The following is an 18,407-nucleotide window of genomic DNA, read 5'->3' as shown; positions in this document are numbered from 1 at the left end:
CAACCGTCTGTCATGATTGCATCTCCCCTGACCAGGTGCCCTTTCGCCCAGTTTGTTGGGTTTAATTGTATGCATCTGAAGATGGGTGGCTGGGACAAAATAGGGATTCTGCTGCTGTACCCTGGGGCTCACAGTCTCCCTCAGCTAGCCAAGGAAGTCTTGGGGTTGGTGCTGGAGTCCCCCAAGGTTGTGCTAGGGAACTTTCATTCATGCGTAGATACCTCTGTCAGAAGCCCGACTCTGTCCCAAGTAATTTCTGGCCCTACTCATGCATCTGGGCGCACTCTGGACTTGGTATTCTGTGCAGAATTGGATGATGGTGGGAACATTCTATAGCTCCATTGTCATGGTTGGATCACTACTTTACGGAGTTCAGACTCGCTGAAACTGGTTACATTTCAATTTGTACAGCCTAGAGACGTACACAGGATCCTTGGAAATGTGAGAGCTACCACGTGTACCTGTGGTGGGGAACATGTTGTGCACCTTCTGGGATATTTGTCTACCTTTGGTTCCCACTCTGCACTCGGCTTTCATCTGTGGTTCCTAGAAGCCATCAGCATATGACATCTACACACTAGGAAATGGCTTCAGCTAGCTGGGGAAACCAGGTGGTTAGGGACTTGCCCTGCATCCAAAGACAGGCTCTGGCAGATTGAGTGGACAAGACTAATAGTGGTCCAGTGATCAATAAAGCAGTTTCTCCACGTGTTGTAGAAGGAACCTGGGTAGGTAGCCCATCTAGGATGATTAATTCTCTGATTCTAACTCTCCTGCTGCCATGTAAGATCTGAGCCCGGCTTCGGCTGGGGAGGGCGGGATATAAATAAAAAAATATTATTATTATTATTATTATTATTATTATTATTATTATTATTATTATTATTTCTTTGGGAGAAGAAAAGGCCTTTTGTAACCCTACACAAATTCAGAATACAGTCCCAAAGATGGTTGGATGGCTCCTTTCGGCAGCTGCTGCAGCTCAGCTGGAGCCAAACGTATTGCTCTACTTTCCACATCAAAGCGGCCGAAAGGGGTCTTGCCATGCGTAGATCCCGCGATCTCTCCCCTCGGGCGGTGCAGAGAGCAGACCCGGCAGCACGTGGCTCTTCTCCCCACGTTTCCCACCCGCCAATCCTGAGCGCGCGCCCTTGCCGCCACCTCCAACCGGCATGCGCGCGGCTCTGGGACGTTAAGGCCGGGCACCGATAACGGCGGAGACGGCTCCCTCTCTTCGCCCTCCTCCTGGAGCTCCTGAGCTCAAACCACTAGTGCTCACGCCCCTTGTCTGAAAAAAGCGTCGCCGCTCCCTTCCCCTCGTGTTGCTTCCCGGGCCCGCCCCGTCGCGTTGCCTTTCCGTTGTGGTGCTTTCTGTTTTTTCTGACTTGCCCCAAAGGGTTCTCCTTTTTGTGCTGCTGCGATGGCCCCTCTCACCTGCTCCTTTGGCGGGCCTTCTTCGTCGCCGTCGCCGCTGCTGCTCCTGCTGCTGTTTCTCTCGTTGTCCAGAGTTCGAGGTGAGGCGGGGTGTGAAGTAGGAATTCCTTTCGGTCATGCCTTGCCTTGCCTAAAAGATGGAAAATCTGGCACCTTAAATGTTGTCTGAGGGCTAAGCAAGGCTTTCTCAGGGATGGGGAGAAGTCCAACTCCTCCCACCACTCAGTGTAGGGCAGTGATGGCCAAACTTGGCCCTCCAACTCTTTTGGGACTACAACTCCCATCAATCCTAGCCAACTGGACCATTGGTCAGGGATAATGGGAATGGTAGTCCCAAAACAGCTGGCGGGTCAAATTCGGCGGCTGCTAGCATTATGTATCAGATGAGCTGCCGGCCTCTTGTGTTGTTTTGGAGAGCTTAAGCGCAAGAAAGCCACTTTCTGTGTATGGACTGAGAGGCCAGTTACTTCAAAACGTGTAAATTTAGGGCATCAAAATTCACTAAAAGTTAAGGGTGTCCTTTTCTTGTTGCCTTCAAAACTTCCTAAAAGAGTAAAGTGTGCAGCACTGAGGGTAAATGTGGTTGTTGTATATACCACCTATCTTCAGATATGAGGATTATACTTTAATTCTTGAAAAGCTGAAGGCCGTAATATGGCAAAATATACATTTGTTAGGGCCCACCAAAAGGTCACCAGCAAGGTTTCAAATGAGCTAGGATATTGGTTAGGGATTTGTCATGAATGCAACCCAAGATTGGAGGAAGAAAACATGGACTTCATATGAATCTGCAAAATTATACATTACGTAGTTTCATCTACTCAAGATCCCTCAAGAATACAACACATTCAAAACAGGCTCTGCGGGGATATAGTTATAAAAAGTAGTTGCTCTAACTAGATGGCCAGTCTGCTTACACAGAGGAATGAATAGAACTGACCAGTGCTCCTTCGTTTTCCAAGGTTTTTGCCCCAAAATTGCCTGTTCCTATGATTTTTGTACTTTGGGTCTGCCTCTTGATAACATGGGATGCTGGATCACCTTCCAGCCTTACTCTGGTGCATTTAAGCAAATGGGTACAACTGTCCTTAAAAATGGTATTCTTCCAAGGAAAGCTGTTCTGCAATGTCATCTTTCTGGGAATGCTATCTAACTTACTCTGCTATTTTAAGTCCCGTTTATTTAAGATAGCCACCATTAATTGGACCTGTTCCCTCCTTGCACCCTTTGCACAGAGCTCACATTTATTCAAAATTTATACAGTTATTCAGACAGTTTTGAACTGGTTATATCACAAATAATAATATTGTGTGATAGTTCCATCCATATGTTCCTTCCTTCCATTTTTGGGCATAGATATTTTGGGCAGCTGTGGTAGCATACATAAATAGTTTTTTTTCCTGTTCAGTAGGTACTTCTCCACCAATTATACCTTAAAGAAAAGCTGCTGTTTTGTTTTTGTTTTTTGCAAAGTGTGATTAAAAAAATGATAATCAAGGATAGAGATGCAGTTTTGTTCTTCATCACTTCTGGGTTTCTAACACAGCTCAAAGAAGAGTAATGTCCTATGAAGCATACTATTCTCAAACAAAATGTCATTATTATTATTTTTTATCTTTTCCGCGCTAATGGTGGAAGGCTAGATCTCCCTTTGTCTTGGATGTGACGCACTGAGATTTGCCTTTGTGTGCAGAAATTGAAAGTTGCTTCGTTGAGGATTTTGGATTACAACAGGAAAATAAAGAGAAGAAACTTAAAAATATTTCACACAGAAGCACAATGGACTAACCCACTTGCTAAACTAATTCAGATACTGGGGGTGATGAGCCTCCATTACTTTCTTTTTATATACTTTACATTTGCTGTTTATTCTGCAAATCTCCCCTGAAAGACTGATGTTTGAAATGCAAGCGGGATTGAAAGAATATCTTGTTATTGCCATTGTTACGGTTTAACTACAAAATTGACTGTGTGAAATTTTGATTTTGATTCTGGCAACAATCCTCAATGGAATGCTAAAAAGAATTCTTGATGGGAGTTATGGGGTTTCTCTGATGCATCAGCTTGTTAGCAGCTGGAACGAGATCACAGAAGGGAATTTCGGATATCTGACCGGTGTTAATGGTGGAAGGCTAGACCTCCCTTTGTCTTGGATGTGATGCGCTGAGATTTGCTGTTGTGTGAAGAAACCGAAAGTGAGTAGCTGAGGACTTTGGATTACAACAGGAAAATAAAGAATTCACACAGAACTACAATAGACTAATCCACTTGCTAAACTAATTTGGAGGCTGTTAAAAAAAAAAGGATCAACATTGGAAATGTTTTATTTGGACTATTTGGACTAATTAAGAAATGCAGTATGAGATTAGATCATCACTCCCTGAACTTCAGAGCATGGGAAGCCACCCAAAAGATATAATTTGGCATTGAATATTTGGTTTTTTTATTGTATTATAATTTGGAATGTTTTAATGTGGTTTTTATTGGATTGTTAAAATGGAAAATTTAATAAATATTATTTTTTAAAAATAGAATTACATGTAATGGTAGGCAGCTGTTTCCTATGCACTCTTTTATCTTATAGTTTCCCCCCTTATGTTTTGTACTGCCTTGGCTAAATCTCTCCAAAGTAAAAATTTTTATATATGTATGTAAATATTATATATTTTACACCAAATATAATTAAAACAAAACAACCTGGACATTTTGCAGTAAAGAACGTGATAGGAAATTATCTTTGATACCGTGTTGTATAGCCTCTCCCCAAACAAATCAGGATGAATGCTCAAACAAGGCCAGAAATGGCCTTGGTGTCCGATTCTTTTCCTTTTAAAGTATGAAGGCTGCATGTGCTAATGCTTGTTCTGATTTTCCTGTTAGGAAGGCGATGTCCTACAATAAGTTTAGAGAATGGCAGAATCATAAAATCAAAAGACTTGCAGCTAGGTGATGAAATAACTCTAGGCTGTAAGAAGGGGTGAGTTGTAGGTCACCTTTTGTACCTACTTGTCTTTGTTTATAAAGGTAAAGGACCCCTGACAGTTAAGTCCAGTTGCAGATGACTCTGGGGTTGCGGCGCTCATCTTGCTTTACAGGCTGAGCGAGCTGGTGTTTGTCCGCAGACAGTTTTTCCGGGTCATGTGGCTAGCATGACTAAGCCGCTTCTGGTGCAACGGAACACCGAAACCAGAGCAGCGCATGGAAACACAATTTACCTTCCCGCCGGAGTGGTACCTATTTATCTACTTGCACCTTTTGGCGTGCTTTCAAACTGTTAGGTTGGCAGGAGCAAGGACCGAGCAACGGGAGCTCACCCCGTTGCGGGGATTCGAACTGCCAAACTTCTGATCAGCAAGCTCAAGAGGCTCAGTGGTTTAGACCAAAGCGCCACCCGCATCCCTTGGCTTTGTTTAGAACTGAAATAAAAAATGGAAGAGTGACTGTGGTCCAGCCCGTGAACACATACAGTATAACAGTTGTGTAAAGTTTGTATGTGATCCTGCATACACTCTGGTGGGGAGTAGCAGTAGTAAATGTGGGGCTGACAATGCCTGGCAACCTCCTGCTCCAGAATGTGTTATGGGTAAGTATCTTACTACACTTAAATGGGTTCCTTGGGAGGAAGCACAAGGTATAAATTCATAAATAAATGTCAGAGCTATTGTGTTGCAGAATCCTTATTTCTTTGCTCTCTTTTCTGCCAGCTACCACACCAACTGCCCCACCAGCTGCCCCCACCATCAAACCCGGAAACACAACTCTTACCCCAGGTGAGTGAGAAAATGTGACTTTAATATCTCAGATTTAAGTCAGGATAATCTTACTCCTTGTATGCTAATAGGATATATAAGATTTCATAATGAAACCTCTTGGTGGCAGCATGGATGGGGCTCTGTTGTTTTCCTGACTTCTTGGGTCACAGCCACTTACCAAGAAGGGGGAGGAGTGAGGAGAGGGGATCACTGCATCTGGTGGACCTCACTCCTCCTCCTCCAGTAGCAACCCATGATATTGGTTAGTGATTTCGCCCTTTCACCACCTGCTCCACCTGCCTGGGCCAGTGACTCACTCATTGTTCCTGCTGGGGCAGGAAGACCAAGGGGCAGAAGGAATTTTCTCCTTCATCCCCACCCGCTGCCATATTGACCCACAAAAGAAAGCCTGCAGTTTTGAAGTCTTCCTTCTTTTGGTGGTGGCAGCAATGTGGGCATGGCAGTGATTTCTTCTTTGGGCCACTTGCTGGCTTTGCTCACTCCACCAGCCTACTCAGAGTTTTCTCTCCTTCATTCTGTCCCGTCTCCTGCATCCACACTGCTAGTGGCGGCAGCAGTAATGGTCATCCTTGACTGCCCACGTGCACTCAGTCACCAGCTGGATGATGGACAAATCCAATATAGTATTAGAGAGAAAATACAGATAAAATCAGATGTTGAAATAAAGTTGGACTATCAAAAAATTCAAAATATAAATAACAACAGCAATTTATTTTTCATTTTAAAAACTATTTTAACTTCCTAAAGCTGAGTCCAAAGACAGTGTCCTGAGACCATGTGGCACCTTATATGGACTTTCCTGGTTCTTAATTTTGAGAGAAGGAGTAAGGACAGTTGTAGTCAGCACTTCAAAATCTCTTTACACAGGTGGTCCAAAACCACCAACTACTGAAGACGGAGGAGAGGGCGCCGTAGACCCCGGACCAGGTAAACAATTGCTTTTCACTGTTATTGGTGGGTGCATTTCAAGAAGTGGGCGGGGGGGGGGGAGCAAGAATTGAGTTTATGGATAGAACCAGTGGAGGAAATGGACTCTTGTCAATATTTATAGAGATACGTCGGCAGAGAGAGGATTGATTTTATTAGAAGAATATCATGAGGATACTTGGGTACATGGTAGTGCTGTAGTAGTTTTGAGACAATGGAATTATACACCATAAGAGCAACCTGTAACAGAATGTTGTGGTGTGTGGCCTTCCTTCTGAACTGTGCCTATTCAGAATTTAGCAAGCTATTTCCCCCAGTCAGTGCATTCCATTTCCTTTGCCCGATCCCACATTCTGTTTTTGTTTTCGAACTGTCACGCTGTTCAGCTATTCAGCAAGGCCAAAATTGTCTATTTATTGAAATTTCAAACCCTCATAACTCAAAAAGAAGATGAGATTTTTAAAAAGATTTAAACTTAGTTTTGATCATTCAATAAGTGTACAAAATATGAAGCAAATTGGATGACATGAGGTAAAAAAGTTGGATCACTTGATATGAAATGACCCTTAAAATATAATTGTGATAGAGGGTCTGGTCTTTATTCTCTTTTCTTTTTCTTCTTCTTTTTCTTAATTTTCTTCATTTGCTTATTCTTACTACTTTCCTATTTGTGGGGCTTTTTGCTGTTTTAGATGCTAGAGAATCCTTTAGTTCTGCCTGGCTTTCTGTGAATTGTGTAACTTATGGAATTCTACTCTTTGTACTAAGACATGTCTTTTACTGTATAAGAAATTCAAGCAAGCTTTCTAGTTTTCTTTGCTTTCTTTTAAAATTTTCTAAACTGCTTTTCATAAATTCCAGTGCAATGTTTTATGAATTGGTGGGGCTGGTGCTGTGATTTTTTTATTATTATCTCTATTTCAATAGCGCTCTCTCTCTCTCTCTCTCTCTCTCTCTCTCTCTCTCTCTCTCTCTCACACACACACACACACACACACACACAGAGTTATATTAGTGTTAATTGTTTTTACATGACTTTTTTTTAGCTGCTACTATTTTATCTGTAAGTTGCCTAGACTCCCTGTCTGGGGGGAAACACATGACATAAATAAATATAAAAATAGCAACCCCCTCTTTTTTTATAGGACCAGATTCACAGACAACGCTTCCTCCAGACGATATAGGTACAGTTGAAAAGTGGTAGTGACAGCAAATTTATAAGCTTGTTTTTAGATTTGGTATTGCACTTCCAATGAATATGGCAGCTTTTTAAAAACAGGAAATGGTTTTGAGCTGAGAATGGGAAGTTGCCTTCCACCCAAACAGTTGGTAGCTTGCTAAGTATTGTCAACTCAGACTGGTAGCAAGTCTCCAGGTTTTCAGCAGCGGACATCCTGGGCGCTACCTGGAGATGCTGGGCAGTGAACCTGGGACCTTCCATATATAAATATTCATTCTTATGTATTTATCTGTCTTGTGAGTACCCTTCCTCTGCATTGCGGAGGACTCATTAATCTGATCCGCCCCCCTGAGATTTAATGGAATTTGATGGATTCCTCTGGGGCATTTTGTAGTAGGCAGCCAACAGTCCTCCTGAGACCTTAATCTCACATTGGAATAGGGAGATACAGCGGGCTTTCAACATAATTGCCCCTGTATGCCTTCTCTGGCACTGTTGAGCCCACTTTGCTCCCTGGTTTTCTGCAGTACTTGCAGCACTGAAGCAGGCTGGAGTGCAAGAGATGTAAGGCTCCATATGAAGTTATCCAGACACATGTTGGAGTGTATGGCAGTGAAAGCTACAAAGGCTTTTTTTGCTGTTTTCATGGCATCCTTTAATAATTGTTCAGAGCTTTTTGGAGTGTTGTAGGAATAACTGTCATATATTGCAGTTGGAGAACGGCTGAGACAAATTTGCAAAGCATTTTGAGAAGAAAGCCATCTGTATTTTTGCTGCCTTGAATGCTACTATTACTGAAGTACCAAATGAGGTGATCAGTGCCCAGTCTTAACCCAGTTTTATGGGACCAGTTTTATTTTTGTGGCCTGAGGACATGGACCAGATACTTGTAGCTGTCCAACTCACAACCTGATTTATCAACTCTTGCTCATTATGGTTTATTTGAGCTAGCTGAGGGGTACAATAGAGTATGTTCAGGGCCTGGTGAATCCATCTCTGCGTAAGCTGGTAATGCAACCCCATTAAGAAAATCCTGGACCTGGTATCACATCTCAGTCATTCCTGGATTCAACTTCAGGTAGTTTGCCCTCATCCAACCTATCACTGCCTCCAGACAATGAGTACTCCTTTTGGCATTATCATTATCATTAGAAGAAAAACCCTTTGGTTGCTAGCAAGCACCTTTCACTAGTTTTGGCTAGTGCCCCAACTATGCTCTTACATGGACAGGATCTTACCTCTGTGGAGCGCACATTGGCAACCTCACATCTGGAGTGCTGTCGTATGCTTTGTGTGGGCTTGCCCTTGGGATTGCTCTGGAAGTGGCAACTAGTGCGGAACACAACAGCAAGAGCACTGAGTGAAGTAGCCTGTTGTGCAAACATTATACCTGTGTGAGCAACTCCTTGGGTGGCAAGTGGCAAGGGTCTGTAGACACAATCTCTTCGGAGTGTTCCAAACGATGCTATGGCGCTCCCTGGTGCTGTGGGGACTTGTGGACTAGGAAACAGGACCGCAAATAACTAGAGATAAATTTCACTCCAAGTCCTCCTGAACACAGGTAACCACACATAATTGTGCCTACTTTCTGCATGTACTGCAAACTCAAGCCACCAACCAACAGAACTCTTCAGGTAGAGGATACTTTGTGACCAACGGTTGACAACATAAAAGATAGGAGAGTGTGGATAATGAGGTAAAGGAATTTATGTATATGCAGTTAAGCAAGAAGTAAAAAGAACTGTCTTGGAGTGCTGGTAACAGGACTACTGTATAAAAATAGAAAATGATGTAATTGAAATGATGTAACTGAAAACTTAAAAAAAAGGAAAGAAATACGATTGTGTTTGATACCATCAAACTTGATATCCTCCTGGATTGGTTCCATAGGATGGGTATGGGGCACAGTTTTACAGTGGCTCCAATCCTATCTCCCAGGCCTGTTCCAAAGAGTAGCACTGGGGAAGTACCCTTCAGCCCCCTGGCACCTGTGGAGTTTTATGGGGCATGATTTTATCCCCAGTGCCTGGCACAGTGGTGGACTCAATGATGGCTAATAAACTGAGCATGAAACCTGGTAAGATGGCATGTCTGCAGGTGAACAGATCCTGAGACTGGGAAACAGTTCAGTTGCTTGTTCTGAATGGGGTTGGACTCCCTCTAAAGAAGCAGGTATGGAGCTTGGGGTGCTATAGGGGTGCTATTTGTGTAACCAGGGGGCCAAATGGGTTCAGTGGCTAGGAGTGCCCTTCTCTTGACTTCAGCTGGTGTGATAGATACAGTTCTTGGGTAATTTAGTATGGTAGTACAGGCAACATGCTCTGTATGGTGTTTCCTTTTTTAATATTTTTAATAAAGTTTTCTTGGTTTACAAAGGTATGCGCAATGTCTCTTTAATATTGGGTTTAGAAGCTGTAGCTAGTAAAGAATGCTGCTATAAAGCTGCTGAAGGAGGTGCCCATGGACAGTACCTAACATCTGTGCTGAAAGCTGCACTGACTGCCAATATGCTGCTGAGTCAGGTTTAAAGTCTTGTTATTGGCGAGTACAGCCCTGAACAATGTGGAACCAGGAAACCCCTTACCTTGTATACTACTGCCTGGACATTTTGACCCTCAGGAGATGCACTCTCAGTAGTGCCATGTCCTCCTGAGGTTCATCTTACGTCCAATAAGACCAGGGACTTTAGTGTGGCAGCGCCTGCCCTTTGGATTCTGCTTCAAGTGAACATCAGGCAGGCTCCAGCTTTCTTGTCATTTAGGCACTTGCTTAAAGCTTGCCTAGTCACTTGACCTTTGCTTGGGAGGTGATTCAGCTGTGTTGCTATATTAACTTTATCTACTGATTTTGAATATATTTTACAATTGTTTTATGGCTGTAAGACACTTAAAGATACATTTGTATGTACTGTAAAGGCTTTCCTGACTAGATATTACTCTATTTCAGATTCTGTGTATATCTCTGACATTGTTTATTGTTTGCTGTTGATTTTATAAATGTATATTTTAATACTTACATTACTTGATATGTTTCTAACATTTCCATAAACTGCTTTGAGATGATTTGAATCACTAAAGTAAGTGATTTAGAGGAACAAATTTGGAATGTACAGTTGTACCTTATTTTATGACCGGGATCTGTTCCGGAGTCCCGGATGCTAGACAAAAAGTACGCACGACAAAGCGCCACTCTGCACACACACACGGAGCGTTTGCACTTCTGTGCATGCACAATTTAGTACTTCTGTGCATGTGCGAGTGGCAAACCCGGAAGTAACCCATTCCGGTACTTCCGGGTTTGCCGCGGACGTTTGACGAAACGGACACTCGACGAGGCAGACTCAAAACTATATGTGAAATTTTTAAAAGTGGGAAACCCATTTCTTGGTTCCAGTGAAATTCAGTCTTCTGTTGTGTACTGGAGTAGATTAACTCCAGTTATTAGTTGTACTATATTTTATTCAGTGTGTGACACACACAAATGCATATATGCATAGAAAGAGAGAGAGCACGCTACGATCTGTAACAATTACGGTACATCGCTTCAAATTTTAGCTCACTTTTTACTTCTTTTCTAGAATCTGACAACACCGCAATTATTATTGGTAAGTAATTACAGAGCAAGTTACTTCAGTGTACAATCGCTGTTATTGTACTTTTCATGCCTTGTGATGTTGATTCTTTTTCAAATATGCTTAGGGTGCAAACTTTTCTCCAAGATCTGCTGTTTATTTATTTATTTGGTGAGGCCAACTCTGCTTCCTCCACTATCTTTGCTACTGTAATGTACATAGCTGTCTCCAAATTCAGCCCAGACTTCCCCCATGCTGTGACTTCTAATGTTCTTGCACCTGGGTGTTACTGGTGCTTTAAAAAAATCCTCAGGCGTAAGGGTGTCTTGAGCTCAAGCATGCCAACTCCAGGGGGCCTAGTGTTGAGGTGGCTGTGTGTGAGAGACACATCACAGGGCTAATGGCCAGCTCCTTCAGAGTGCTTGGTCTCCTCTGCTGCACGTGCATGACACGCGATACGTGTGACATCACACGCATGCTGGGCCCCCTCAGTCTTGGGGGCAACCTGGTGACTCTGCTTCAGCTTCACACACTGCTTGGGTTGGAGAGTTGCTCTTTGACTGTCATTAGGGCCACTCAGTTTGCAGAGTTGACATCTGTTAAGGGCAGGAAGAACTCTTTGCTGCAATCAGTCTCTGAGGACAACGGCACATCTGCCCCAAAAGGGGTGACTACAGATGTACAGTGGATTTGCTGCTTGAGGTACATATGTGTCTAGAGACTTGCAGTACCCAGTAGCACATGAACCTATCCACCTGAGTGACTTTAATGTCAATAGAGCATTGCAAGGTAACAACCTGTCTTGTGACTTCTATTGATACTATTGCTTTTCCTCAACAGAAAAATAATTACAGTACTTTGTCTTATTAATTAGTACTACGGTATATCATTCTCTTTTTCCCCTTCAAGGATGTATCCTGGCTGTTTTAGTTGTGCTTGCTCTAGTTGCTGTATTTTGGAAATACCGATATTCTGCGAAAACTGGGTGAGTCAGCCCAAGAGAAGCTGTCCCTGATTCTCTGTAGCCTTCTTGGTTGCTGAGTGAGCTTCCATACGCTTCTTGACTTCTACTTTGCTCACACTTTCCTCATACATGTGCTTAGTGTTCAGAAAGGGCTTGCACATTTTTTGTTGAACAGTTGCACTAATCTGCTAGAACAGAATAAAAGCTAACTAAAGCAAAGTAATTATTCTAGAATGGCTAATCAGTACCGGTATTTTATCCCATTTCCAGCATTGGTGTTCTGATGTGACAGAAATGGTATTTCTCAGTTTACATCAGCTGTCTATGCCAATGCTGACTTCACAATGACTATTCCTTCCCTGAAAATCTTGAAATCTACTATTAAATAAAGTTATAAAACATTATTCTCTCTTTTACAAATGTGTACTTGTGGTCTGTGATTTTTGCTTTCAGACATAGTAAGAAAATTGATTTGTTAAACAGTTCTGTCTAAAGGCAATAATGTTTTGTTTTGGTTTTTCCCCTAGAAGAATCTAGGCCAGTGCTGTAATCTAAACCAATAATTTGCAACAATAACTTATTCTGCACATTTCTCTTGCATGGCTTTTCTTTCTATTTTTTTATCCAGAGCTGTCCATTTTTGTTGTAGCTTTGTATGCATGATTTTACTGTTTTGATATGATGCATATATTTTCCCATAGTTTGTGAACACTAATTAAGCTGTTTCCATGAATTAATTCAGTAATTATTTACTCGTTATGAATATTCAGTGCAATGATTTGTCACAGTTTGGTTACATGTCTTTTACACTTATGTGGGATTAAGATTGGATACCCAAATCATACTTATTGTTTTGTCAGAGGCAAGAGTTTCGTTTGATTCAGAGGCAATAACAACCCCAGTGGAGAGAAGGGCAGGCTCTCTAAGAGGAATCTGTTAGGAGTCACTATTTTTCTATAGTTAGACTGTGTGTCTCCCATAGGCCTGGGTGATATATTGATCTCAGGAGTGAACCATAATGTCACCTTCACTCAGCAGTATATCGCTTGTGAGACTGCCACCGCTCTTGAGTCCCTCTGCTAGCAGCGCTCGCTGAGTGAAACCACCATCCCACTCTGCCCTCATATGGTACAAAGGGAGAAACAAGCTGCATAGTTCCTCCCTCTGCATCTTTAAACTGCTCGGCTGAGGAGTGTGTGGCTGCCCTTGCCTCAGTTGAGCAGTTTGATGGAGCATCTGATCCCACCATTGGCTCACATTATCCAGTGGGGGTGAGGGCTCCGTGAAACTGCTTGGCTGTGGAGCGCAGTTGACGCTCCTCTCAGCTGAGCAGTTAAAGGATCCCCCAGCCCAGTATTGGCTCTTGCAAGCCAGCGACGTGGTGGGGGATCCTTTAACTGCTCGGCTGTGGGACGCATGGTTGCCTCCCCTTGGCTGAGGGGAGGTGGAAGAGAGGCTTCTTCCATCCCGCAACTGAGCAAAGCCCGATGCTGCTGAGGGATCGGTGGTTGCTCAGTTGGGGGGTGGGAGCCTTTCTGCCCCCAACTAAGCAGGGAGCGGAGGCCAGCTGCATTGACCCCAGCCTGTAAGGCGCTAGGGTGAAAGGGCCTCAGCTCCTGCAGTGAGAACTGCCTCAGTTTCACCATACGTCTCGCCGGCTGGGGCAGTGCAGCTTGTTTCAGCATCGCAGTGTATTACCAAACTGTGATGTTTGGCTGGTGATATAGTGAGATGCTGAAAACTTAACATCAGCCAGCCCTAGTCTCCCACTCTTATATCTGTTGTGTTTATATAATCTGCTTCACTTCTAATATCCTGCAGTTGCTAACAATCAGTGCACTACATCTTTTTCTGTAGCTTCTGGAATTGATTTTCCTGCTCAAGAAGCAACAGCATTGCTACAGCTTCAGTGTGACAGTTCCTTGCATTACTTTTAAAAAATGAATAACATGAAGTGGAATGCAGATGTATTTGTGTGTTGCTTTTCTCCTTCCTGACAGGAAAAGTAAACAAAATGATGTAATGGTCAAAATATAGGTGTTAATTTTAAATATTTTATATTTTTACAGAGAACCTGAAGCTACTGCTGGCCCTGCTGAATTTGACGCATCAGAATTGGAACCCAAAGGTTCCAACTTGGAGTAGCCTTCTGCAGTAAAGCTGTGCTCCAGCACCCTTCCAGCTGATTGTTATTTCCTAACAGTTCTCATTTGGAACTGTTACTCTACAACTGGAAATGAGAATTGAAGGAAGAACTATGTGGAAAGCCAAAGCAATTTTCATTAAAAACTGGCCATCCAGGCTATCCAGCTACTTGAAGCATGAAGCAGTACTGGGCCCCAACAAAACTCTCTCCATTTGTTCTTTCTTTTGCATAGAACTGGGTTCCAACTTCCCTTGAAGAATGTCTCTTAAGTGACGCAATCAAATACAGAGCCAAGCAGAACTGATTGTATATTTACCCTGGCAAGGTGCATTATTCTTCCTTCAAACCATGGAAAGATGTAATGGGTTCTGTGTAGGAAATGTGAAATATTACAATTTGTTTCCTAGAATCTTGTCCATCTCACGAAACGGAAGGAGCAAGTGTAGCTGTTAAAATTTACCAACCTTTTGACTTCCTCAAGCCTTTCTAATGCAGAATTCTAAAAGCTCCCTTGATTTACTTACAGGATTTTCAAAAGTGTAAAAAACAGTAATATATGCCTAATTATATATGTGATTATATATATATATATATATATATATATATATATATATATATATATATATATATATATATATGAATGATTATGAGAGTCATAGGCAAACAAAAGCTCTACATCCTTAACCAAAAAATCAAGAACACTTTTTCAACACCTTAATTTCAGTGGGAACAAGTTAAGTAAAATAACTCTCCCATTAAAATCAATTAGAGTGAAAAGTGCAGTGCTTCATATGGTTTGAATTAAAGCTTGCTATATTTATGAAGGCATTCTGTTTGTTATACACTGTTTTTAGAATCTAAATTGTTCATATTTATTTATTTAAATTGATTAAATATGTATAGAGAAGAAATGTTGTTTATCTTAGAATGTGTGCAAATAAATTGAAATGTTGAATAAAAGCCACTAAGTATTATCACTAGTTTTTCTTCTCCCAAATGATCAAAGCAGCTGATTATACACTGCAGTTTGGGTTGATACAGCTAATGCCACATAGCTGTTTCCAATCGCTTTCTGGCTATGCATGATGCATAGAAGCATGATGCAGTGAAGATAGATGTTTGTGGGCAGGTACTTAACTTCTCCATTAGAGCACCTAGCCAGGCATTCTGTGTACTCTTTTATCTTATGCAAAGCCTCACGAGATGGTGCCTTGAACAGAAGTGTGTGTTCTCAGTATCTCAAGAGGGCCCAATAGCTCAAGTATTGCTGCTGATCAATGCCAGGTCCATGAATGGCAAAACAACAGCCATCCCAGACGATCTGGGATGAGCATACTGACCTGGGTTGTATTACAGAGACTTGGTTGGATGAACTGGCGGGTGAGTAACCTCTCAGCTTTGGCCACTGGAATTATCTGTACAGCAGGAGGCAAGATCAGTGTGGTGAGGAGGCAGAGCTGCAGTGGTCTATCATGATTGCATCTCCCCTGACCAGGTGCCCTTTCTCCCAGTTTGTTGGGTTTGAATTTGTGTATCTGAAGATGGGTGACTGGGACAAAATAGGGATTCTGTTGCTGTAGCCCCAAAGAGGTCTTGGGGTTTGTGCTGGTCTCCTCCCAGCTTGTACTGGTGGACTTTTAACATACTGAGGCTGCACTGTCAGATACATGAGTCTGTCCCAAATAATTTCTGGCTTTATTCATGCATCTGGGCACACTCTGGATTTGGTTTTCTGTGAAGGATTGGATGGTGGTGATCAGAGTGGAGGGATTTTCTATAGCTGCATTGTCATGGTCAGATCACTACTTGGTGGAGTTCAGACTTGCTGAAACTGGATACATTTCAATTTGTACAGCCCAAAGATGTGGACAGAATCCCTGGAAATGTGAGAGCCACCACATGTGTACTAGATCCTTGCTCTTTCTGGCCCATCAAAAAGTCCAATGGGCGAACTTGCTGGGTGGGTGAAGGGAATGGTCAGTGCCACCTTACAACAAAGTTCTAACATGCCTAAGGGAGACAGTTAAAAGACCTCTATTGGAAAGGCCGTCCTTGTATTGGATAATTATTGGCCAGTTTCTAATATTGCAGGTGTGGTGGCATCTTGTCTCCAGGAGCTTCTGGAAGAGTTACCCAGATCTATTTCAATCAGGTTACAGGCCTGGTCATAGGAGAGAGACAGCTTTGATTGCCTTGGTGTGGATTACTTACACCAGGAAGTGGACCGTGGAGCGTGACCCTCTTCAAGATTAATATTGTGAGGGAGAGGCTGTACTGTAATTACTGTAGGGGTCAAGGCAGGGCGGTAGAGGATTGGGGTAATTTGTACATACTTTTGTGGGGTGTATGGGGTGTTATGGGAGTGTTGATACCTGTGGTGGGGGACATGTTGTGAACCTTCTGAGGTATTTGTCCACCTTTGTTCCCCACTCTGCATTTAGCTCTCACCTGTGGCTCCTAGAAGGTATCAGCATGTGACAACATCCACAATCCAGAAAATGGATTTAGCTGGATGGCTATACCAGGTGAGAGTAGCTAATGAGTCTCAAACCCTCAGTGTGTTAGGGATTTGTCCTGCATGCAAAGACAGGCTCTGGCAGATTAAATGGACAATGGGTCCAGTGATCAATGAGGCAGTTTCTGCACCTGCTGTAGAAGGGAAGGTAGCCCATCTGGGAGAAGGAAGTCTCTGATCCTAAACCTCCCCTGCATTGTAGAATGTCTTTAGGAAGAAAAGGCCATTTGTAACTACACAAATCTGGAGTGTAGTCCCTAAGATAGTTGGATGGCTTCTTTCAGCAGCTGCTGCAGCCCAATTGGTGCCCTGCCTTCCTTTGAGCCACATCAGTGAGGCTCAGAAAGGGGTCTTGCTGTCTAGGCCGCAGAGGTCACCGGTGCTGCTAACACTGCTGTTTGACTTCACCCCTGGAGACACATGCCATTGTCTCTCGAAACAGATGGGTGCAGTCAACAGCAGAACTTGTGTGTGTGTGTTTGCAGAGATAGTGCTGGTGGATGGATGGTGGCAGTCAGCACTGCCCAATCCTCTTCTAAGCTAAACTAATGAAGAGTACAGGAGAACTGCAAAACCTTGGCATACCTGCTGCATTGAAACGGCAGTAATTCTTGGCCTATTTGGTATTGATACCAGATGCCCAATGTTGCGTTGTTCACTCAATTCCTATCTGTACTGTACACTTAAAGCAATATCCTATCACCTTCATCTGCCCCAGCTACAACAAAACATGTCTCTACTGCATCATACTCTACAGTCTAGGCAGGCGCTGCAACCTTCCAACAGTTTGACTTCACCACTAAGGCAGATGGATGCCAACAAATAATATGTCAAACAGTCATGGGATATGTAGTTGGTAAGGGTGTTGAGACTTCAGGGACTCTTATTTCCCTCCCAGTGCTAATTTGCACTGAGAGTGTCTTTAAACCACTTTTGTTGTCCACTGACATTATCTTACCATTCTTAATTTGGGAACAGTAGTTGCTTTGGAAAACGATAATCAAGCATCTCTGAACGACATGACCAGTCCAACGAAGCTGATGTTGAAGAATCATTACTTTGACACTGGTGATCTTTGCTTCTTCCTGTATACTGACATTTGTTCGCCTGTCTTCCCAAGTGATATGTAAATTTTTCTGGAAACACCGTGGATGGAATCTTTCAAGGAGGTGGAGATGTCATTTATAAGTGGTCCATGTTTCACAAGCATGAAGTAAAGTTGGTAGTACAATAGTTTTGTAAGCAAGCACTTTGCTTGCTGTGAATGTCTGAGTCCTTAATCGAGAGAAAGCTGCACTCACAGACCTCAGGCAATGCTGGGTTTCGGTATCACTGTTGGCTGTTGTTGAAAGATAACTGCCTTGGTAGGAAAAATTATTGATATTTGCCAACATCATAAAGTTGGATTTGTGGTGCTGTGTGTGGGGGGGGGGGGTTGTTTTGTGCTTGCTTGTTGGCACAGCACTTTGTTTTTTTTGGATGTTGAGCAATAGGCCAGGCTTTCCATAAGCTTCTGTTAAGATATTTAGGATGGTTTGGAGGTCATCTTCTGAGTGTGCACACACTACATGCTTTGAGCCTACTTTGCTTTGAGCTTTCCATCTGTTTGATATATGATTTCTACACCGGTGGGGAGTTTCTCTTTTACAGTGTGTAGGGTCATGGTGATGAAAATAGTAGGGGTTAGGAAGTGGGATGGGTTGTTAAACCGTTCTGAGAGCAGAATAAAGGGTCTTTTTCTGTGGGAATGAATTCGGGTCCCTCGAGGTCTCCCAGTCCCAACACCAGGAGCAGCTGGACACGCCCCAGCTTGGGCTGCCATGCGCGGAGCCCGTTATCTCTTCCCGTCAGGGGTCCAGACCCACCACACGGCTTTTATCCTAAACAACAGGGCGCC

The 18,407-nt window shown here is 43.0% G+C and overlaps 1 protein-coding gene and 1 long non-coding RNA gene across 3 annotated transcripts; one reads left to right on the top strand and one right to left on the bottom strand.

The window, feature by feature from the left end:
* Positions 1 to 1,069: 1,069 nt before the first annotated feature.
* Positions 1,070 to 14,534, top strand: LOC309372102 (uncharacterized protein). Of its 2 annotated transcripts, XM_081915363.1 has the most exons (7): positions 1,073 to 1,514; positions 5,139 to 5,204; positions 6,075 to 6,134; positions 7,280 to 7,318; positions 10,892 to 10,918; positions 11,795 to 11,870; positions 13,919 to 14,534. In XM_081915363.1, the coding sequence occupies exons 1-7, from the start codon at positions 1,421 to 1,423 to the stop codon at positions 13,992 to 13,994; spliced, it is 438 nt and encodes a 145-aa protein (XP_081771489.1). In that variant the 5' UTR covers positions 1,073 to 1,420; the 3' UTR covers positions 13,995 to 14,534. The 2 variants fall into 2 exon arrangements, with proteins under 2 accessions (XP_081771490.1, XP_081771489.1); XM_081915364.1 differs by lacking the exon at positions 11,795 to 11,870 and having other exon boundaries at positions 1,070 to 1,514.
* Positions 14,535 to 14,598: 64 nt separating this feature from the next.
* Positions 14,599 to 18,109, bottom strand: LOC309372103. Its single transcript, XR_014169407.1, has 2 exons — positions 17,469 to 18,109; positions 14,599 to 15,410 (listed from the first exon to the last, which is right to left on the bottom strand). It is a non-coding gene; the product is annotated as an uncharacterized lncRNA (long non-coding RNA).
* Positions 18,110 to 18,407: the final 298 nt, after the last annotated feature.

Source organism: Podarcis melisellensis, assembly GCF_964234715.1.
Source record: "Podarcis melisellensis genome assembly, chromosome: 6".
Classification (NCBI taxonomy): Eukaryota; Metazoa; Chordata; class Lepidosauria; order Squamata; family Lacertidae; genus Podarcis; species Podarcis melisellensis.
Note: the sequence above shows the minus strand (reverse complement) of the source record. Positions and strands in the feature narration are given on the sequence as shown.